This window comes from Ixodes scapularis, unplaced genomic scaffold, assembly GCF_016920785.2.
Source record: "Ixodes scapularis isolate PalLabHiFi unplaced genomic scaffold, ASM1692078v2 PGA_scaffold5__190_contigs__length_132052651, whole genome shotgun sequence".
NCBI lineage: Eukaryota > Metazoa > Arthropoda > Arachnida > Ixodida > Ixodidae > Ixodes > Ixodes scapularis.
This window is the reverse complement of record NW_024609880.1, coordinates 36,915,294-36,936,484: the sequence shown is the minus strand read 5'-3', so window position 1 is coordinate 36,936,484 and position 21,191 is coordinate 36,915,294. Positions and strand designations below refer to the sequence as shown.

General features: G+C 45.7%; 2 protein-coding genes and 1 long non-coding RNA gene across 4 annotated transcripts in view; all 3 read left to right on the top strand.

Annotated features, from left to right (window-relative positions):
• The window catches only part of LOC120839221 (estradiol 17-beta-dehydrogenase 8-like), a 604,311-nt gene that overhangs the window by 160,574 nt on the left and 422,546 nt on the right, over positions 1-21,191 (top strand). The window lies entirely within an intron of this gene.
• Positions 1-21,191, top strand: part of LOC8034297 — a 38,739-nt gene that overhangs the window by 14,510 nt on the left and 3,038 nt on the right. The window contains exons 9-11 of one of the 2 annotated variants that reach the window (XM_029994820.4): positions 661-4,565; positions 15,591-15,667; positions 19,709-19,805. In XM_029994820.4, the coding sequence (XP_029850680.3) occupies positions 661-4,565; positions 15,591-15,667; positions 19,709-19,805 (4,079 nt within the window). Of the gene's footprint in view, positions 1-660; positions 4,566-15,587; positions 15,668-19,708; positions 19,806-21,191 lie in introns of both variants that reach the window. The other variant, XM_029994819.3, reaches the window with a different exon arrangement.
• LOC121837967 lies at positions 7,216-9,435 on the top strand. The gene is made up of 2 exons (XR_006078372.1): positions 7,216-7,352; positions 7,633-9,435. It is a non-coding gene; the product is annotated as an uncharacterized LOC121837967 (long non-coding RNA).

Below are 21,191 nucleotides of genomic sequence, written 5' to 3'. Positions count from 1 at the left end.
ATACGCTGGAGCAACTCACATGTGTTACAACTATAGTGCGTTGCAACCTAAGAACGAAGGGGGAGGGTAAGATTGGCCGGGGAGGAGGAAGCAGACAGAACGCTGGAGAAGAGAGGGGGAAACCTCCTTCTCTCTTTAGCATTCCGTCTGCTTCCTCCTCCCCGGCCCGTCTTACCCTCGCCCTTCGTTCTTAGGTTGCAACGGACTATAAGAATTGATATCGCGAGCGCAGATTGCGGACAGAAACACGGAAATCCACCGCAAACCCGGGAACGGATACCAGAAATCACGAACGCAGCAGATTTGCATTTCACGATGTAATATACATGCGGAAACAACTCGCGTGTTACGGGACCTGATATCACGCGTGCAGATTGCAGACAAAAGCACTGGAACCCGCTATGAACTCGCTTTTCGGACGTACCAATGCCGCAGACCGCGCCGTTGATGCGCAATTCCCGCCGGACATAGCTTGACGTCCAACGGGAATCGGAAGGTGGCGATGTCTCGGAATTTTTATGTTAGAGATATTTAGCAAAACAAAAAAAAAAAAAAAAAAAAAAAATGGGATGGGTGATCTTGATCTTGATCCATCCAGCTTGAATTTGATACTCACTTGAACCGTCTGGCTATGTTAAATGCTTTTCACTTTGGTCTCAGATCTTACAAAGCATTGGAAACCTCTGGAATCAAGCCACTGGTTAACACCAGAACCTCCCAAAGGCTACCCCGTGCCACCTCAAATCAGCCAGCACACGAAGGTCCTCAATTACAAGCTTCCTCGTCAGCATTGCCAGTGCGGGGCCTCCTAAGGCGAGCCTCTGCCGCAGCTGAGATGCCCTGCATAATCACAGCTGGCGATAGCACATCATCAGTATCCTCATGTTCCTCCTTCAACCTTCAAGTTCGACAGCCTTCTGAATCGCAGGCTGGAACCATTACCCTGTCGGATGGCAATGCCGGCAACGAAAGCTCGACCATCGGCGCAATTAGTCAGAGTGAGAAAGTGGGAAACTGGCTACAGACTTGTGAAACTGTGGTTCCAGTCGTCAGTGCCAATCCCAAAGATCCTGTGTCGAACACCGGCAAGAACGAGACTGTCCAAGGTGCTCGAAAATCTATGCCCAACCGGTTTTTCACGACGTCCAAGCCGGTCAGAAAGCTCGGCAGTCCGGCAGGCAGGAAGAAGCTCTTGGATGTCTCGGACAGCGACCCCTACAAATTTGTTCCGAGTCAGAGGTCCCTCCATGCAGCCGCACAGAAGGGGAAGAGGCGGCGGCCCAGGGGCGGTTGCAGGGGCACAAGGACTGCTCCCGCCAGAAAGACGAAGGCAAAGAGTCCGTTGAGAGGGTTCGAGAACCTGAGAGACTACTGTGCTGAGGAGGCAGCTGTAAAGAATGGAGATGCTCAGGAGCTGGAAATTGAGCTCTTTGTCACCCCCGGTGACATGCTCCAAGGCAACGAAGATCAAGTTCCAAAAGCTCCACAGTCCAAGAAGAGGACCATGAAGGACGCTTCGAGGAGGCAGTCAAAGAGGATGAAGAGGAGCATGCTATTGCAGAAAACAGAAGAGGAGGCCAAAGAGCTGCAGCAAAAGATCAATGGAGCAGAAGGCTTCGAGCTGGCCGTGCTCAAAGAGACTTGGCCCGGGCTTCCCAATAAGCCTATTGCGGTTGCTGCTTTGAAAGATGTCTCTAACCTGAGGGTACCTACCGAGAAGAGCAGTGCTCAGGGATACCCCATGTCACCCAAGCGGCCTGGTCGGGTGGAGCTTGGCTTTTCAGCACAAAGAAGTTCTGCGGAAGTGACTGCTGTACGTCAAACTCTGAACGACCGCACTTCGGAGCTTGAGCCAGGCCCCGACACTGATATGTCAAGGCCGGAGAAAACTAGCTCATTATCCCTGAACAAGAAACAAAACCACTTAAACGTCAAGAGGTCATCAGAACCTAGCATTTCGACTACTGCGCCAAAAGAGCTACCATCATACGATAATCTTTCTCGAGGACATGAAGAGACTGAGGGTGAAGTAGTCAGCTCCAAGCCTATTGGTAATGAGCATCAACCCAGTGAGTTACACACTGAAGGCCAGCTTATATACGACAACCACATGGAAGAAAACCCTGAGAGTTTGCACATTGAAGGCCAGGGTGCAGAAGACAACCACGTTGAAGAACACCCCGAGACTCCAGCAATGTCGCTAAAGGATCTCGAGGGTCTCTTCAAGAAATCGAGCCGCAAAACGTTTGACATCTCGGCAGACACGCAAGACTTAGAATCGCTGAGCAGTGGCGCCCTGAGCACTCTGGATCTGATAAGCAACATCTGCAATGAGCTCGAGGAAGAGCCTATTGCACGCCGATCTCCTGCTGCTGCTACTGCCAAGGACAGCAGTCCAGCAGTGCCACGGAAGGAAGCCCTTCCCGAAAAACGGGATATCCTGCAGTCACCAGCGAGTGCCTCTATTCCAATAACAACAATGTTGCAGGGAAGCACTAAAGGCATGACCAGGAACCGTGCCGTGTCACAGGAGGCTTCTGACATGCCATCCAGCCTTGCATTGGCCTCGACTGCTTCTTACGAGGAAACATGTGAGGAGCTCGGGAACAGCGCATCTGAACCAAGAGTCGAGACATGCCTCAGCTGTCCAAACTGCACCACGGACATTGTTGTCAGTTGGGTCAACGGGATCACAAAAGTCACATTGAAGGGAACATCGCGAAAGCCTGTGCTTGTGGACGTTGGGATGTGCACAGAGAGGCCCGGAAACAGGGTGATTATTTGCAAGGAGGCGGTGACTCAGACTGACATTGTGGATGTTAACCAGAGCTGCTCTGAAGCTGCTTTGAACCAAAGGGGCCATCAAGAAGCACCTCCAGTTGCTGCACTTCCCGTACCGTCAAATTCAGTTCTGTGTTCTGAAGTGTCCCCGACCATCGAAAGGGAAGTTCATGTTTCAGATGCTTCCAACCATGCCTCTACTAAAGAGAACATCCCATTGTTGGCCATGCCTGATGAGCTCCATTCTAGATCAGTCTCCAGTGACAAACCTGTGGATGGTGGAAGCTCAGTTATTGCCTTTAAAAAACCTTCTGAGAATGTGCAGACCTGTTCAGTCAAATTTACGGATGGAAACGAGGCAGAAATGGAGAATGTTCAAGCAGAAGTGGCTGAAGTCACCAGCGTGAGTGAGACTCGGAGGGATGGGCAGTCGTCTCCCAAGCAGAACAACGAGGATTCTGAAGTGATATGTGATGAAACAGAAGAGCAATTTCAAGTTTCCGAAAGACAGCTCGTGGACAAAGGCTTCCAGTGCCAGCTCCAGACCATTATCGAAGACTCGGAGCTGATGGACGCAAGCCCCTTTAGCGAAAACGGTAGCCCGGACGAAGTTGCAGGAACTGCAGTAGGGCCTTTGGTGGGAGAGGTCGAAGAACCGGAACATGGCAATGGAGACTGCACGCAGAGCGGTTTGCAGTCCTCTGTTGAGGCAGCTTGCACGAGAGGTCAAGACGAGTCTCTGACAAAGAAGGCAGAGGAATATCACATTGAACAAGCGGTGCCAATGGAATTTGGCTGCATAGAAGAGGAAGTGATGTCGGTGGGCGCGACGCAGCAACAAGTTCGAGAGGCCAGACCTCCCCCATCGATTGATCGGATGCAAAATGAAGGTTGTTCCTCGAGAGCTCTCGATGCTGGTTGCAGCGACGAAACCTACCTTCCCTCTTACGACCACTTCTTAGCTTCCCCAGAGGCCAGGGCAGACAAGCCACATTCTAGAAGCTCCCAACCCAGACAATCGGCAGCATGTGCTGCAACCGTGTCTATCAATTTCAATTCTAAAGAGCAAGAAAATGTGAAGCACAGTTACTTGAAGACATCGCAAGTTTCGCTTCAACTGGCACCTGCTGAAGTGCATCGCGCCTCCTCGTGTTGCCAAGAAAAACACCAAAGTGTAACGATGGTCTCGCCCGCAAATGCTCCACATGATCCCACCGGTTACAAAGACAACAAGGGCTGCTCAGACGCCCATCCTTTGCGAGCTGAGCTCTCTCCGTGGGCCTCTCCTGTGCATTCCGGACAAACTGCCTCCAGTTTCAACATTGACATTCAAGACCAGCTGAATAGGAACAGTGAAGAAAGCAGGGGTGATGAAGCTGACTTCAGGACGTGCTCGGCGTCACCAGAAAAGCAGTCGGACGCCAGCAAAAGGATCACCGGAGGGGAAAGGGAAAAGAGCACGTGCATTTCCAAAACTTCTGAGAGATCAGAAAAAGTGTTGGTCACGGTTGAAGACAGCGATTCGGACAGTTCTGTGATGCTCGATCCGATGACGGAAAGCGAGGCCAGTGATCTCCTCCAGCGAGCTTTTGCCATGGAGGAAGACAGTCCAGATGAAGTTGCTCTGAACTTTGCAAAAAGGGCCGTTGCTCCGCTGCGAACGTCTGCACAGAAGCGCCTGTCACTGGAGTTGCAGCTGGTGGCTGAAAGACACACGCCACCCGACACGAGTGCTGCTGCCTTGCTAAAGTCGGTAGCTGTGCCTGCAAGTGAAAGAGAGGAAGGTGAGAGAAAAGTGTCTTGTCTCATTCAATTAATATGTATCTATGGACTAAATTTTTGGAAACTGATCTGTCATCACAATTCTGCCTTGTTAATATGGAAACCAGGAGTTTATTCGGTAACAAACAAGCTAGGTACAAGTATTTATGTCTCTTTTTTATGGATCCAGTCTCCTATTGTGATCAGAACTCTCATTTGCCACTGTGGTGGGACACTACCCAAAAAAAACAATTTCTGCAAAAAAAGTTGATTTTAAAAAATGTCATATTTACATCCACCAACATCTAGAGAGTATTCCCAGAACGTTTCATTAGTTTACACTGTATAGGTAATTTTTTATAAACTAGTTTCGGTCCACCGATGCTAAAGGAAAGGTAGAGGTTGGAGCACTTTGAACGCATTTTTCTCCATTCCACTTTTTGGCATAAATTTCACTTTAGGAAAACTATCGTTTTGTTATTACGCAACTTGGATTCCTTTTTATGAATTTTTCTGGTGTGAAATTTTAAGGGGAAGATAACTATGAGCTTGTATTTTTTATTTTTGTCATTTTTCATGCTCAAGAACTAAAAGTTTGGACAAAGGATGGAAATCTAAAAAACTGTATTTGTGTTTACGTGGCTTTTTTGTCATGAAGAATGATATAATATAGAAATATAGCTCCATAGTTATCTGCTCTGAACTGTCCTAATGCAATGTAACACATGAAAACGACAAATTTATAAGCAATTTCAAAACGATAGTTTTCCTATGCAGACCACGACCAACTCTATAAAGGGCGACCAGGTCAGCTCTCCCCTCTCTACGGGAGCGCGTGTACCGGAAAATACCACGTGACCACGACTGGGGACAGCGAAATGCGCCAGACGCCGCCGCGTATCATCTCCAAATGCGCGCGCGGTCATACGCGACGGGCGGCGGTTGTGTTGATAAAACCCACGAGTTTATTGTAACCTTTTCTGTCGACACCCGCATAGCTTTCTTGACATGTTCTGTAAACAGAGTAAAGCGACAGCGCTTTCGATTGCCGGTCTATTAATTAAGTTATTTATTTTTCCCCCTTTGGGAAGAGGTAAGTTATGTGAAGCCAACGTAGAGCAATGGGAGTGTTTGCTTATCAGTATATCTTCCAGTCCTATAGCGCGGCCAGACATACAGTGTTTTTGCTCACTTAACACGACCGGCTTCAGTTTGATACGTTTTGTAAAGAATGTGCACCCAGAAATACTCCAAATTTCAATAAAAAGATATCAGTTTCGGTTTTGGAGTATGGCTCTTCTCCACTCATAAATTGTTTTGCCAGGCCAGTAATGAACATACTATTGTATACATGAAAAAAAACGTATACTCAATCTCTTAAATAATACTGCAGAAAAGGCAAAAGCGTAAAAATGTTTAAAATAGACCATTAAAATAGGCAGGATCATAACAATGGTTAAAATAGGAAAGACAGAGACAAGCTGTATTATTATTACTATTATTATTTCATTTTCACTAGGACACAGACAACTAACTTCTTTATGAGTGACACACTAAATCGAAAACAGTAACGAATACAGTAAACAGTATCAGATAAACAAACGACGTCTAACACGCTCATAATTAAAACATACACCCTGTCAGCAAGTTCCGCGTCGTCTGAAATTCGCGAGCTCGCAACATTAACACGTGAACATCATTCCTTCCGATGAATGACGGCTGATCCGGTACGTAGGTGTATCAGCATCACTGCATATTTAACTAAACCCTCAAAATGAGGAAGGTTATATACAGCGTCCAACATTGGCAACACGGCGTGTAAAGGATGACGCTGTAAACTTATATGTACCACGACCTATTTTGTGTTATGAACATGAAGAGAACCTATTTTCTCTTTATGCTACATAGTTTGGTGGGTAACTGATTCGCCTTCTGCTTGGCAAGAGATTTTCTTCAACCAGTCGTTCCGGATCTCCGTCACCGGGAACTCGTGGAAAGCGACCCCCGTCGAAGTCCGCGTGCTCGACTTGCACAGCGGCACACAGCAGAAGACCATCACAGCCCGTCGTTGAGTTCCACTTTACCATTAACGTAGAGCTATTTTACAGCCAGAAAAACCACGCGTCCACGCGTGCACGTGCCAAAAGACAGCTTGTACTAGCCTCCCCAGGCTTCCCGAGCGTACTAAGCAGCGGGGAAAGTGGAGATTCTAAGCAGCGCCAGCGGGAGCGGCGGGAACTAGGCGAACTAAAAAGAACTAAACAAGCAAAACAAAAAGTGGCGCGCTGGGGCAGGAGAAGGTGAGCTGGTCACCCATTATAGAGTTGGTCGTGATGCAGACACACCCACTTTCGTCTTTGAACGTATGCAATTTTTTTTGTACTGTACTTCACCCAGGTTAACAAAAAAATTGGCAGAAATGTTTTCAACATCAACAGAAACAAGCCCTGTAAATATAATTTAAATCAGACAAGTGGTTTAAAAATTCACTTTTTTGGGTAGTGACCCCCCTAAGGAGCATGTCAACTGGGCAAGAAGCAAGCGATTAGTATCAGCTCCGACACTGATCCTCTTTCACTCCTGCAATCTTTAACCTCCTGAGACCCTGCGTCCACCAGTGTGGACATTGGGTTTTTAATTGTTGAAAAAGAACGGCGCCGCACATAGGAAAGAACTCCTGTCCATCGTGATGGACATATTCTGTGCTGCCATCTGGTGGAGTGTGGAGCAAACAGCACTGAAAACAACTCGCTGCTCGTAGTTGCAAATGGCGACCTGCAGCACTCGCACGTTCTACGGCCGACGCCAAGGTATGTAATCAGTTTACATGATTTACATAAACAGAATCTTTGTAAATTTATATTTCTAGTGCTCTTGAAAGTTCAGAGATGGTTAATAATGCTTAATATTGACAACAGTATTAGCATGGGTTGCAGTAGTCGCTTTCCAAACTGTGTGTCCGCGTGGGTGGACGCTGGGACCCAAAACTTGTGACTTGATTTTCGCGATGACCATATTTTGCTCGCTATCAATGTCAAACACTCGCGAATTGAAAACAATTGGTTTGTTTGACTCTGTTATATTTTTCAGGACTAACAACAAGTCAGGCTGATGCCATTTTAGACAGTGTGTGCGGTGCCACAAGTTCTGACGTTGACGACTCTGACGATGACATTGATTTTGTGGCAGCAGAAAATGAAGTTAGAGAAGATTCTTCGTCTTCCGACGAATCAAGTGATGAAGATGAATCGCGGCCGCCTGCCAGGAAAGTTTGGAAACCCTCTGCCAGCCCCCCATCAAACTCTGGCGCACAAGTTTTGGAGACTGGGTGCTGACATGATCCAAGCAAGGGAACGTTCACACCTGGCGACTACTTTCGGCAGTACTTCGCTTCCAGCATGTATGAGACACTGGCTGAAAAAACTAACATTAGGATCCTGGAGCGAAATGGGACGATCGCAAAAGTAACAAGGCAAGAGGTTCAACATTTTTTTGGAATATCTATGTTGATGAGTACAACTGGGTACCCCCGTCTTCGTTACTACTGGAAGGCTGGACTTGGAGTGCAGTTGATAATCAACGCCATGGCCCGAGACAGGTTTTTCTGGATCCGTTCTAACCTCACGTGCACAACAGAGATCGAGGTGCCTGATGCAGTAAAGAAGGGGGACAGGCTGTGGAAAGTGAAGCCATTTGTGACCATGATTCGGGATGGATGCCTCTCTCTGCTGCGGCCGAACTGTTTCTCGATCGATGAGCAGATGGTCCCTTTTACGGGAAGAACATCACTCAAGCAGTATGTTCCAAACAAGCCGCACCCCATAGGCCTCAAGAATTTCGTCCTTGCGGGACAGGATGGATTGGTTTACGATTTTCATCTGTACCAAGGAAAATCTACTTTTCCAGACTATGGACTTGGGGTGTCAGGAAACTCCGTCGTACATCTGTGCCAAACCATCCCACAGGATTCCACACTTTATTTTGATCGGTGGTTAACGTCTGTACCACTTCTCGAAACACTGCTTAGGAAGAAGATATTCGCAACTGGAACGATAATGAAGAATCGGATCCCGAAAACAGCAGAGCTGGCTTCAGACAAGGAATTAGCAAAAGAATCTCGTGGGAAATCAGATGCTGTTCTGAAACACGATGGCAGTCTCTCCATAACCAAGTGGTATGACAAAAAGGCAGTCACACTTGCATCCACAGCATTTGGTGTTGAACCCGTCGGTACATGCCAGCGATACAGTAAGCAGGAGCACAGAAAGGTCGCAGTCCCTCGTCCAATGGTGGTCCAAAAGTACAACGAAAAAATGGGAGGCGTTGACCTCTGCGACAGGATGATGTCGTTTTACAGCCAACGTCGCCGTACCTCAAGATGGACCCTCAGGACGATGATTCACCTCGTTGACCTGGCCTGCGTGAATGCATGGATTGAGTACCGTGCAAACAAGAAGTATCTGAAGCAACCTGCCATGCAGTACATCGAATTCAAAATCAGTGTGGCTGAGTCACTTCTCAGTACCATACTTGAAGAGGATTCAAACTCCAGCGATGAAGACACGGTTGAAGTTCCACGCAAGAGAGTCAAGCCGCTGCCAAGCTTGCCAGTCCGGACGTCACAGGCACTTCACATGCCAAAGAAAGAAAGCATCAAGAACGCTGCACGGTGCAGGAACCCTGGCTGCTCAAAGAAGACTCGGCACCGTTGCACGTCCTGTGACATCTACCTTTGCATTGAAACTGACCGGCACTGCTTCTTTGATTTCCATACCAAGAAATGAGTCATTTCTTTGCCGGTATCGCTCCAGTTTTGTTATTTGTCCTCCCAAAGCCTAACCTGGAAAAGTTAACTCACAAAATGTTGAATAAAGTTTGTGTTCATTTTCCTGACTGAAGTGTAAAGTCCCACTGTCCATGTGGGTGGACATCAATTTTTACTGAACCTGCATACTAATAGTGCAAAAAAAAATCACAAATGCTCAAACGAACCCCTAATGAAGCAGTTAATGTTATTTAATCTTTAATTCCTATGCCGGATTTTTCTCGGGTCCCACGAGGTTAAAGGGACAGTAGCACCCAATTAAGATTATTTATTTTTTGTGCAAAGCGCAACATACATTTTAGCGCATGGTCAAGACATTACCCTAAATTTATGGAGCTGTAGAGCTGCATATTTGCTGAAAGCATGGCATACCATGATGTCAGAGCGTGTGGGAGTCACATGGAGTCGCTCTTTATGACTGTGTGCTGTCTTTAAGTAAACGCATTTGTTGTGTTTCAGCAATCTAAGAATTAAAGTTTCATATTTGTTATTACTTTTGTTTATGCCTATTTACCTTAAAGGGATACTTTAACGAAATTTGAAATATACCCGTCGTGTTCAAAAATAGGTTGAATGCGATTCACAATATCCGTAAATGACAATCGCACATTTGTATTTTGAGCCTGGTGGCTATATTTTTGTTATAAACAACCCACTCTGGCAAACGCTCGGAGAACAGCCAGTGGAGACCATGTGACATCCAACGCAATCGCGACGTAGTTTGTCTCGGGACGAGCAAAGCTATGGTGAGGCTGATGTCGAGAGGATGGCCTAGTCGTTCCAGCAACCGAAGCGGCTGCTTTTGTACGGATTTCGAGTGACGGGTTAATCTTCTATAATCTTGCAGAGGGACAATAGTGACTTCTGGGTCACACAAAAGGGATTCTCGGGAAGAGGGGAGTCCCTCCTTCTCTCTTCTCTCGTCGTGGCCGGAGGCGAGACAGTTTCCGTCACCACCTCTCAAGGTTCCTAGACGGGTATTACAAACGAGGCGTTAGCGACGTCCATCAAGTGCTTTTTGCTAATTGTTTAACTAATTTTAAAATTCCTTTTCATGACTCTTTTAACAAGATATTTATGTGTTTGATGTGATACTGCTCCTTTGAACACATATAAACCAAAAAATAAGAGCCGAAATTTCGTTGTAGTATCCCTTTAAAGGGGTACTCCTGCAATTTTTTCATGGTCGCTGATTTGTTTTAAAATGGGCTCGACACACTAATATACACTACTGTGCCAGTACCCCAAGTATTGTGTGAAAAGGAATACATCTTGCGAAGTTACTGAACTTTCTAATTTCGTTCTCATCATTTCTCAAACCGAGAGCCCCTACTGGCAATACTGAAGTATGACAACAAAAATGGTAAAAAAAGTAGGCAGATAACCAGATTCCCAATTGATTACAAGACGTTTGATGGTGGGAAAAGAATGCTTGAAAACTAATTTACTGAGAGAGAGGAAAAAACGCTCGACATACTCTCTTTAAGATAACCTGTGTAACCTTAAGTGACGTTACCATTTGTAACGTCACACCATTGAAGAGCGCTTGGAAATTTGAATGTTGGTTTAGGCATTATCTTCATTTACGGTTTCCTCCATACCAGTTTTGAATTTCAGGACAATAAATAGCATACCGTGAAGACTAAAGTATGAGAATTTAGCAAATGCAGGGGTGGAAGCGCTGCGCCAATTCACTTCCCTGCGCCAGCCTGCTCCAAAACGCCAATTTCAGCTTTTTTTTTTGTGTGTGTTTTCTCTAAATTTAGCGGAAAACGGTCGGCCACTGGCCACCATGTGGTGTGTACTTTTGTTTAGGCGTCAGTGCGGGAGACTCGTACCAACTCGACTGGGGCTCCGAACCACGTGTAACCGCAGGGCGAGGAGTCGATTTTAGTTCATCGAGAATGAGATGTCGATTTTGACTACAAAGAGCTTGATATACGAACACATCGGTTTGGTTTCGGGCATAGTTGGTTGGCGCGGTTGGAGCGCGCATGCAGTTGCCCGTGGTCCCGATTTGCCGTGATCGTGGAAGTTGGTGCCTCGGCACCATTGGGCTACTTCGGCCATCAACATGAGCAGGGGTGCTATGTTGGGCTTTTTGGACACCCAGGAGACTAGGAAGAGGGAAGTGACGTCAACGACACAGCAAACGCAGATTGGATGTTGACAGAAGAAAACGAAATCAACACCCAATCTGCGTTTGCTGTGTCGTTGACGTCACTTCCCTCTCCCTAGTCTCCTGGGAGTGCAAAAAGCGCAACATAGCCCCCCAGAAGTAAGTGGTCTTTACTAGCTTTACCTGTCATTTGGTAGCGTACCATATTTGGACGCTTAGCCGTGAAGAATCGCGAGCACTGGCACATGCGTTCTCGAGCTCAATTTGTCTTGTCAAAACGAAACCAAAACCATCATTGTGTGCGCGAATGTGCACGCTCGTGTGTTGTTTCCCACCGTCAGACCACTGGCGAAAACAATACCCGCGATCTTAAGGGAGTTGGTTGTGCTACACACTTTTTTTTCTTTCCTTTAGCGTGGAGGAGTGGGGGTTACATCAGAAATGCCGTACAACACTTCCGCGCTGCCGATTCCTGCCGTGAACGCTCCTTAACTTGCTATAGCCACTCTACTCGTACAAGTTTCGGGTATAGGTGTATCTGGTGGGGGGGGGGGGGGGGGGTTGGGTTGGGTAGAGAGAAGATAGTGGGGCTTTTTGTCACGTAAGAAGGCAGCCTGCCCCGCAGGGATCAGCGCCTGATCAGCTACATCTCATTTTCAGTCTCGTTCAAACTATCTTCTCTTAAAGCACTTCTACTGAGTGCACAAGAACTCATAAGCAAGGGTGGGACAGTTAAGGACATGGACAAGGTGTGGAGTGGACACCTCCTGCTAAGTGATGTTAAAGGGGCGGTGCAACGATTTTCAGACTTCGGTCAAAGATTTCTGAAAGTTGCCCCCTGACACTTCTGAAGTAAAGAACAGAAAACCGATTTCGCCTGCGTGTCCTAGTTGTTGCGTAAAAAAAAGATAAATATTGGCATTTCGGGCACCCCTCAACTCACTCCCAGTCTTCAGGGTCACATCTGGTCGCACTCCCAGTGACGTCATTCGGAGTGCCGTGTAGCTTCCCGTGTGCTGTCTCGGAGGACGCTTCCTCTCCCTCTCTCTACTGACATTAGCGGGCGTTAGGCTGCAGGTTAGAGCCGAGCGAGGTCACGTAATCTTTCCGCCGTAGTTCCTTCGGCTGTCACTTGGGGCTGCAGGTGGGGGAAAAAGCTCGACTTTTGCTTTGGGATTATGCAGCGGAATCGCGACATTTTTAATGAAGGAAGTGTTTTCTCTATCCTCCGGGACACGATAAACAACGTAAAAGTGACGAGATGCAAATTCTTTTAATCATAAAATCGTTGCACCGCCCCTTTAACTTTAAACTGCCCAAAGTACTCGAGCGCATAAAAGAAATGGACTCTGCCCTTCAAACTGTGAAAAAAAAGGTGAACGGTAAACTTCAGTTGTTTCCAATGTACACAGATTCAGCTTAGTCAGAACCTTTTTTTTTCTTTTTGAACATGGAAGCCTGTGGGCTCTTCTAGTCAGTGTTTATGCTGCATATGTGTTAGTGGCTGTGATATTTTTAAGACTATATATTTTTCCATCTAAAGTGATATAGATATAGCTTTGTATGTTAACTTGAGTGTAGGGATTACCATATTTTATGAACAGGGATTAAGAACATTTGTATTTAATGAAAACAGGTCAGCAAGGACTGCTTTATTTTGAAACATGTTGCGGTACCTTAATTTTTTTATGGAGACACGCAATGCACAACATTTTATGGAGTATATAAGGTTGCATTGCTCTTCTAGTCGATGCTTAAAGTTGCATATGTACGAGTGACTGGTATTCTAAAGATATAAAATACACATTTTGTTTTGCATCTGAATTTTCGTCAAATGTCAGTAGTCTTGTATTTTGTTACTAAACTTGATATAGGGCTTTTTAAGCAGTGATTGAACATGTGTATATTTTATTAAACAAAACCTGTAGTAAGCGAAAGTAGTTTATCTGACACCTTGCAGTGGTTTAGTTTTCTGGATACATGTTTACAATTGGTCTATTAAATAGACGGTTTTGTACTGGCGTGGCTCAACTTGTGCTTTTATTGTCGGGGCCTCCCATATAAAGTCTGTCATGACTACGCCTGCTACCGGAATGGTTTTCGAAGCCTTTCCTTTGCATAAATTGCCAATATTTCATATTTCAATGCAATAGAAATAGAAATGTATGTATGTGTCTTGCTTGAAAATTATTCTGGGATGTGCATGCATATATTTTTGCTACATTTTCACATTTAGAAACAACAAATCACATTTAGACACCTGTTCGACCTCCGTGACCTGCTCCAAAACCTATTTTTACGGCTACAAAACTTACTTTTGCTGCTCCCGAGCTGCTCTAAAGCGAGCCTTTTACTGCTCCAAAACTGCTCCAAAGTGGGACTTTTGCTGCTCCCAGCCCTGCTACAAAAGGCTCTAGCCCGCTTCCACCCCTGCAATTGCAATTTGTTTGGGTAGCTCAAAAAACGTCCGGAGTACCCTTTCAAGGGCTGTCCGAACAGGACGTGATTTCTACAGGTACTGCATTACTGGAAGTGGAAGCTTTCCTCCAGTTTCGGTTCTCTTCTGGTCCGCTTCCGGTCCAGGAAAAAAGCTTCCCTCCGCTTGTGTCCCTGGACAAAGGCTTAGAGCACGCTTATCACGGGTGTTCGGAAAGTCACTCACCCGCTCTGCTGGGTGTCATAGCCTCCGCTGTTGTCGGTGTCCAATCTCCCGAAAACAAAGAAGGGAAAGAGATGAAAGTGAGGAGAAGGAAAACGGTGCAGTTTGCGTGGTTGATGTCCAAACTGAAGAGACAGGTGCATGCTGCATTCCTCAAAAAAAGTGTACGCTTTTTGGCAGTGACGGCATTTGTTGTTTCTTGTTGGGACAGCCCTTTAGACGGCCTGCAACTTCAAAAATATTTTGTGCATTTCGTTGTCACCGCACGTGATCACGCAGAAGAGGTCGTTGCAGACCAAAACACTCATTCTTACCGACAATTTTTGCGAAGGAAAAAAATAAATAAAACTGATATCACACTGCAAATATGTTTTCTGGGTATAGTTGTGCCTGCATAGGTTGTGTTTCAGTAAATATTCTGGCAAGGCCAAAATCTCTCTCATTGTTCCTTTAAATGGACTTTTCGTAGAGAGAGAGAGGATGATAAATAATCTTTGCTTTTGTACGTGTTTGTAAAAGTAACTGTGAAACAAATTTTAAACAGCCTCACACAGATCTTAACGACCATAGTCTTAAACGTGGATCATTGCCACGTCCATAGTGGAAGGTAAAAATGTTTTGCCCACAATGCGCAAACAAACGATAGCGAGAGCTGTAGCACGGTTGCACAATGCGGGTGGAATGGTGCCGTCACATACCTGAGGGTGGAGGTGCAATGTGATTGGCGTCATGGTCCATGCCACTGACGACCGCCACCAATGCTCGGTGATTCGTGAAGTAAGTGGGTAAGCGGAATGGAAGTTCCTAAAACCATCCAACATTATGTGTAGCAACTGGATACTGCCAAAGTGGGATTTCGCATAACGTGAGTAATGTTTGAAAACAAGTCTTTCAAGCAGACGACACAAAGATTCTCCCTTCGTCGCGCCATTCTTGGCGCGACGTCAAAGCTGCTTGACGTCCCGCAGGCGACGACAACCCACGAGGTAGAAATCTCTGCAAAGTGTCGCCCGTAAAGCTATTGCTCTAAAATAGTGGTTCTCAACCACTGATGCTTTGCGGACCTCTTGTGGATCGGCAGAGATGTTGGAGGAACCCCTTTGTGGAGAGGGGAAGCAAAATGTATAGGTTAATTATGATAATGATTTAATAAATGCATATTACAAAGTGCTGTGTGAAGTAGACTTCTCTCATTGATATACACACGAGAAAACTCAAGCGAAATTGTGAACATTTTTTCTCAATCAGAAAAAAACAATGTTTATTGCCGGGCTTAATTGAAGAGGCAGGGCTTTGTGGACTTCTAGAATGCCTTCGCGGACCCCAAAGGGTCCACGGACCCCCATTTGAAAACCACTGCTTTAAAACATGTTTGCTACCCCTTTGCTTCATTAATAGAGCAACGTTTCTCTCGGTGACTCAGAAATGTGGTCTACTTCTAGCAGACAACACGGAGAACACCGAAGGACCCAGTACAGTCACCGTATCCAGCACACTCTCCGGCGCACTGGACAGAACATTGGTGAGAAAATGGCTGTTTCATTTATGCCGTGTACATGACTACGCTACATTGGACAATGAAATGGTATTGATTGATTTATACTAGCTGTATATTACACGCTAGCGAATGAGCACATAAGGGCAAAGCATTATATTCACTGTGAAGCTTTGAAAATAAGAGAAGAATATTTTTAATATTTTTTTCCTCAGGAGAAGTTTTAGGCTTTCTCACGACAGACCCAGCGGCCACGTGGTGTTGAAAAAGTCACTGCCGAATGCAGCTCGTGGATTGGAGACTAACATGTGCCTCCAGTAGGCTTGTGGTAGATAACAATCAGTCCGCTAATAAAATATTCAGGCTTCCATTTGCGGCCATTGATGTGGCAATGGAAACCGCCGCACTGTAACTATATCCCGAGCACTGAACATGGCCCGTCCAGGCATGTGATTGGGACGAACATTGGTGGCGCGGATTAGCAAAAGGAACATCTAATAGCGTGTCATGGATACAAGTTGAGGTTAATGCTGCTCAGTGTTTTCTAATGTTTCCTCTTAGTTTTAGCTAAAAAGAAACGCATGTCTCATAAATAAAATTCAGTTTTTTCGAATAAATCCGAAAAACTCAGAAAAACGCACATGGGTAAAATTATGGTCAATTCAGATTTATCTGATAAACTCCAAATTTTGATGTACCAATGCCTGCTCCCCTCCTTCAATAAAATACAAAGTAATAAGAATTGGTCGGTGTATACACGAACTCATCTCTGTTACGTCACGGCGCGGTGGTGGCGCGTCGGACGCACTTCCGGTCTGGGGCTGTGAGCGGAAGTGCCCATTTGAGACGTGTATTCCTGCGTTCTTTTGAAGGGAACCAGACAAAAACCTGCCTTGTCGTCAAAATGCTGCGACTGGGGCTGTACCAAGAGAGTCGAGAAAGGTTTGAAGGTCAGTTTTCATGCGCTCGGTTCGTCCGAGAACGCGGATATGTGCCGTGAAAAGGGAAAACCAGACGCCGTCGGACCACGATTGCTTGGGCGGGAAGCATTTTGGGTTAAATTGACGGATACTACTGGCCATCAAATTTATTTGTTTGGTTCCAAAACGAACGCCGGAAAACCGTCAAGTTGTACGGACCACCTGCGGACTACGTTTAGTGCGTCTTCAAGTTCAAACGGTCGCCTGATCGTTCGAACTGTCGTCTGCTCTTTCAAACGTTTCTGCTTGTCGTCTGCTCTTTTAAAGGGCACCGGCCCGTAGACCAAACGTGGGCCCGCTACTTGCGATAAGAATTAAGTGCAGGCCTTAAAAGACTTAAGTTTGAAGGTTGGTAAGCAGGCTCGACGTAAACACTAGATAAAAGGAGATGTTGATCATTGTTACCAGTGGCCATCACCGACTTGTTATGCCTGATTCACTTGGTTAGATTCTGCTTGCGATTTTCAGTATCGACGTCGACCATCTCAGCTACGGTTCACGCTTTTGCAGTCCGAGCGACGTCGCTACTGAAAATTGCGAGCGAAATCTCATCATGTGAATCAGGCTTTAGCGTACGTTCGGCGGCATCCACTCGGAATGAATCGCCGCATGCCAGATTATTCACGCGAAGTTTTGCGGTGTAACGAGCCTGGTTAATTTCGCTGACGCTGCTCAAGTAGTCAGACATCGTTAGGAGGACGTAGAATCAACAGTTCCAACGCGGAAAAGAGCGGGGGGCTCACACCGGCGCCGACAACATCGCATTTCAATGGTTTGTTTATGGGCGACGGCGAGCTTTTTGCCCACACCCTCATCGCGCATGCGCGGCGCCGGTGGCGTCCGCTAGGGGCGCTCCGGGCGCTCCGGTTTGTTTGTAAACATGAGTTGGTGTATAGGTTTACTATGCTGCACAAATTTCCGTAGAACTACGGCCGCAGCTGAAGAAACGTTCAAGGGCTCCTGCTGCATGACGATGTCGGGTGCGCAAGAAGCGAGTGCCCGTGGCTTGGAATCTGGTAGAGGCAAATGTGTAGTCCCCCGCGCCGCCATCTCCGAGGTGCATGTACGGAATTGCGTGCGATTGTTTTTAACGCTTTGCCGAGTCGCGCTAGAAAGTCGTGTGAACTAAACGTGCTGCAAAGCATGCAAACTCAACTGCTCGGCTGCGCTGGCGTAGCTCGGCCGCTGTTTAGAGCAATGAGCGAAGGTTGTCGGATCACGACTGTTGGAGCAGCGTCCATCGCCATTTCAATCAGACAGGAGCACGTCGCGTTGAAGCGAGCAAACGAGCAAGCCAGCAGATAAGAAAAGATGCGTGTGCGCACTTCGCGGTTCTCGGCAGCAAGCGCCGCGTGTTATCTGTGTGACGTCCCTACAATTAAGTGTGATCAGTGTGCAGGGTCAATGGTCCTGAGAAAATGCTACCACAGTTATCTTTCAAATCTCGGACCATTGACAAGGTTCATTCAGAACAACAGGTCATAGTACATTCAGGCCACGACAAAAGCAACCGTTTTGGTTTCCGGTTTTGGCCATACTACTTGTGCTTCTTAGAGGGAGGAGAGGTTGTGCTTTTGTAACCGTGAAAGCTATGAACCATAGAGATTGCATAAAATGGGGAAAAGGGGGGGGGGGGGGGGCAGTTGAAGCTTCTCTATTATTGCACCTCGCGCGGCCGCTGGATAGGTTGATGGGATAAGATGAGATGAATACGAGCTTCCGAGCGAGTACCTCCAGGAGTTAATTGATTTTAAGATATCGACGTTTATCGAAGCAGCGCTTGTCTGCAACTTCTGTCTTTTTTTTTTTTTTTATTGCAAATGGCAATGGCACCAATGCCAAATCCGGCTAAAAAAATATTATCGATACAAGTGATTTTTTTTTATCTAGCTCGCATTTTTACTTAGATCTTTTTTTATAGGAAACATTGCAAAATTAAACTCAATATTTAAAAAAATTGGGAATCAAACAAATATAAACTGAATTTTCGGCAAAAATTAAACTCCGAAAAACACCTTCGGACTTTGGCGAAACATAAACTCCAAAACAACGGAATCCTGATAATATACTACAGACATCATTTATTGCCTTGGCAGTATTTAGCGAAATCGGGAAGAATGTTTATGGTAAGTGCAAGTAAATCCACAGCTACAGGAGCAAGCCACCAAGCTTTGAGCATACCTGCTGTATAACATGCTCGTACTGTGTAAACACTGTAAGGCCACGTGCTCACAATTTATATACAGGGTGTTTCGCGAAAGGTGGACAAATTCGATATTGCGAAAACTACTTGTCGCAACGAAAAAAGGCTTGTGTCGTTTTGGTTCTGGGCCAGGGGCCTATATAGGAAAGTTATTAAAGTCCGAGATAATTAGATTGTTAATTATTTTCGTGGAATTAACTTTTTTTTGTGTTTTTTATTGTGTTTAAGGGCATGGTTTCAATTAGAAATTGAGGCAGCAATTTACAGCTTTCTGAAAAACCGCACACATTCGACGGGTTTTTAAGTTTCGGTTTGCTATCGAAGCGTATCTCGGCCCCGACGGCACCGTGCCCCATGGAGAAATAGTGCAACCAACCTCTGCTGCGCTGTCCTCGCGCAACGCAGCAGAGACTGGTTGCACTATTTCTCCACAATGCACGGTGCCATCGAATTTCTGCAATTTTTTTATTTAGTGTTTTTCAGTGATGCTGAGCAATTTTCTAATTGAAACCATGCCCTTAAACATAATATTAAGAGTTAATTACGCATAAATAATTAACAATCTAAGTATCTCGGACCTTAATAATTTTCCTAAATGGGCCCCTGGCCCAGGACCAAAAAGACACAAGCCTTTTTTTGTTGCGACGCATAGTGTTTGTAATATTGAATTTGTCCATTTTTCGTGAAACACCCTGTATAATAAAACTGTAATAATTCTTGTCTTCAATTTTTTTTTTCTATCTTGAAACCTTGCAAATTTTGATAAGAGGCCACGCTAACCATGTCACTCTTTTTTACATTTGGAGTTCAGTGTCTTGAGAGTATAATGTATTTCATATTAATATAACAACAAAACTAATGGACATGATGAAACTGCATTTTCAGAAAGAGCAGCTGTTGGAGCAAGACATTCAGGAAATGAAGAAGCAAATGCTGATGTTAGAATGCGAGCTTCAGCGGACGACTGCCGGGAATGGCTGCGGTGGGTCGATGCACCGTCCGTTTCCCCCGCAGTTGTTGGAGTGCAAAGTCAAAGATAGGGCCTCTAACTTTAAACCGACGCTGCAGATATGATTAGTCGACTTGTCATTGTCAATCGAAAGGACCCAGCTCTTAGTACTTTACTGGCTATTCATGTTTCTAATAATCACTTTATCTCTTGGCAGTGCCGCATGTTCATTGTCAAACATGCACATGGAAAAATGAAAAAAAGAAAGTACTAGGAAACCTTTTCATAAAGCAACTCTAGATGCCCCCTCCCCCCTCCAAAAAAAAAAAAAAAAGCTTAATACTTCTGTTGAGACACATTTTGAGTTGGGAGGGATCTCAAAACTTCTATTCTGAATTAGAAGAGTATTGGAAATGCTTCCTACTTGAAGTGTATCTTGCAGCATAAAAATTTGAGCTAATTGTTTTTTCTTTTTCGGGGGGGAGGGGGGGGGGGGGTGGGGTGGTGGTGGTGACACATTTCATATAGAAGCACTTAAGAAAAGTATTTGGGGATTTCAGTGTCCCTTTAAGTGATCGTCAATGCAAATGCCAACGAGACCTGCCACTGCAGATCTCGTTGGCATTTGGGACTATTCAACTCCACCGCCATTGTCAGTAAAAGAAACCTTGCTCTCTTAGTTATCCCTGCACTTCACTGGATGCCCACACTTCTAATAATCAGAGTACCTCTTTGCTGCGCAGTGTGTTCGTCAACGAATGGGCAGATCAGAGAGAAATGCTCGATCTATCTCAATCCTACGGATAATGTCGGTACACACACAATGCGTTTACGCAGCATTCTTAGGGGCACGTGGTGTACATTGGGATTTTTCTTTTCTTTGTTTATTGTGTGTTATTTTATTCCCAACTGTCCCTTTTTCCTGCAATGGTGGGCATGTCTTGGATTTCTTGTGTCTTCCTATAGACAGTTTCAACGCGAATGCCGTAACGCCAAACACTGGCGCCCAGCGATCGGCATTCAAACATTTAGTAAACACCTCCGTGAATAGAGACAAAGCTGGCTAGCTTTACGTCTACCCCCTAATTGGTGCAGTTCCACAACTCCGAGCTCATGGGGTCTATTCTCGTTGAGGTGCATTTAGAATTTTGTTTTTTCTCAACTTACCACCCTTTTGCACAGATTGTTTTCTGAAGTACCTATGCGTTGCATATTTCGTAACTGTTTCTGCGGCATTCCGTCACGCTATCCTTGGGGATCCAAGCCTTTAGACATGTTGTGTTTAAAAAGAAAAAGGAAAATGTTTGTCTACACCAGGGGTGGCCAAGCTGCAGCTCGCGAGCCGCATGTGGCTCTTCGGATATATTGAGTCGGATATATTGAAAGCTGTTCGAGTTTTGTTTACTGCAATACACGAAA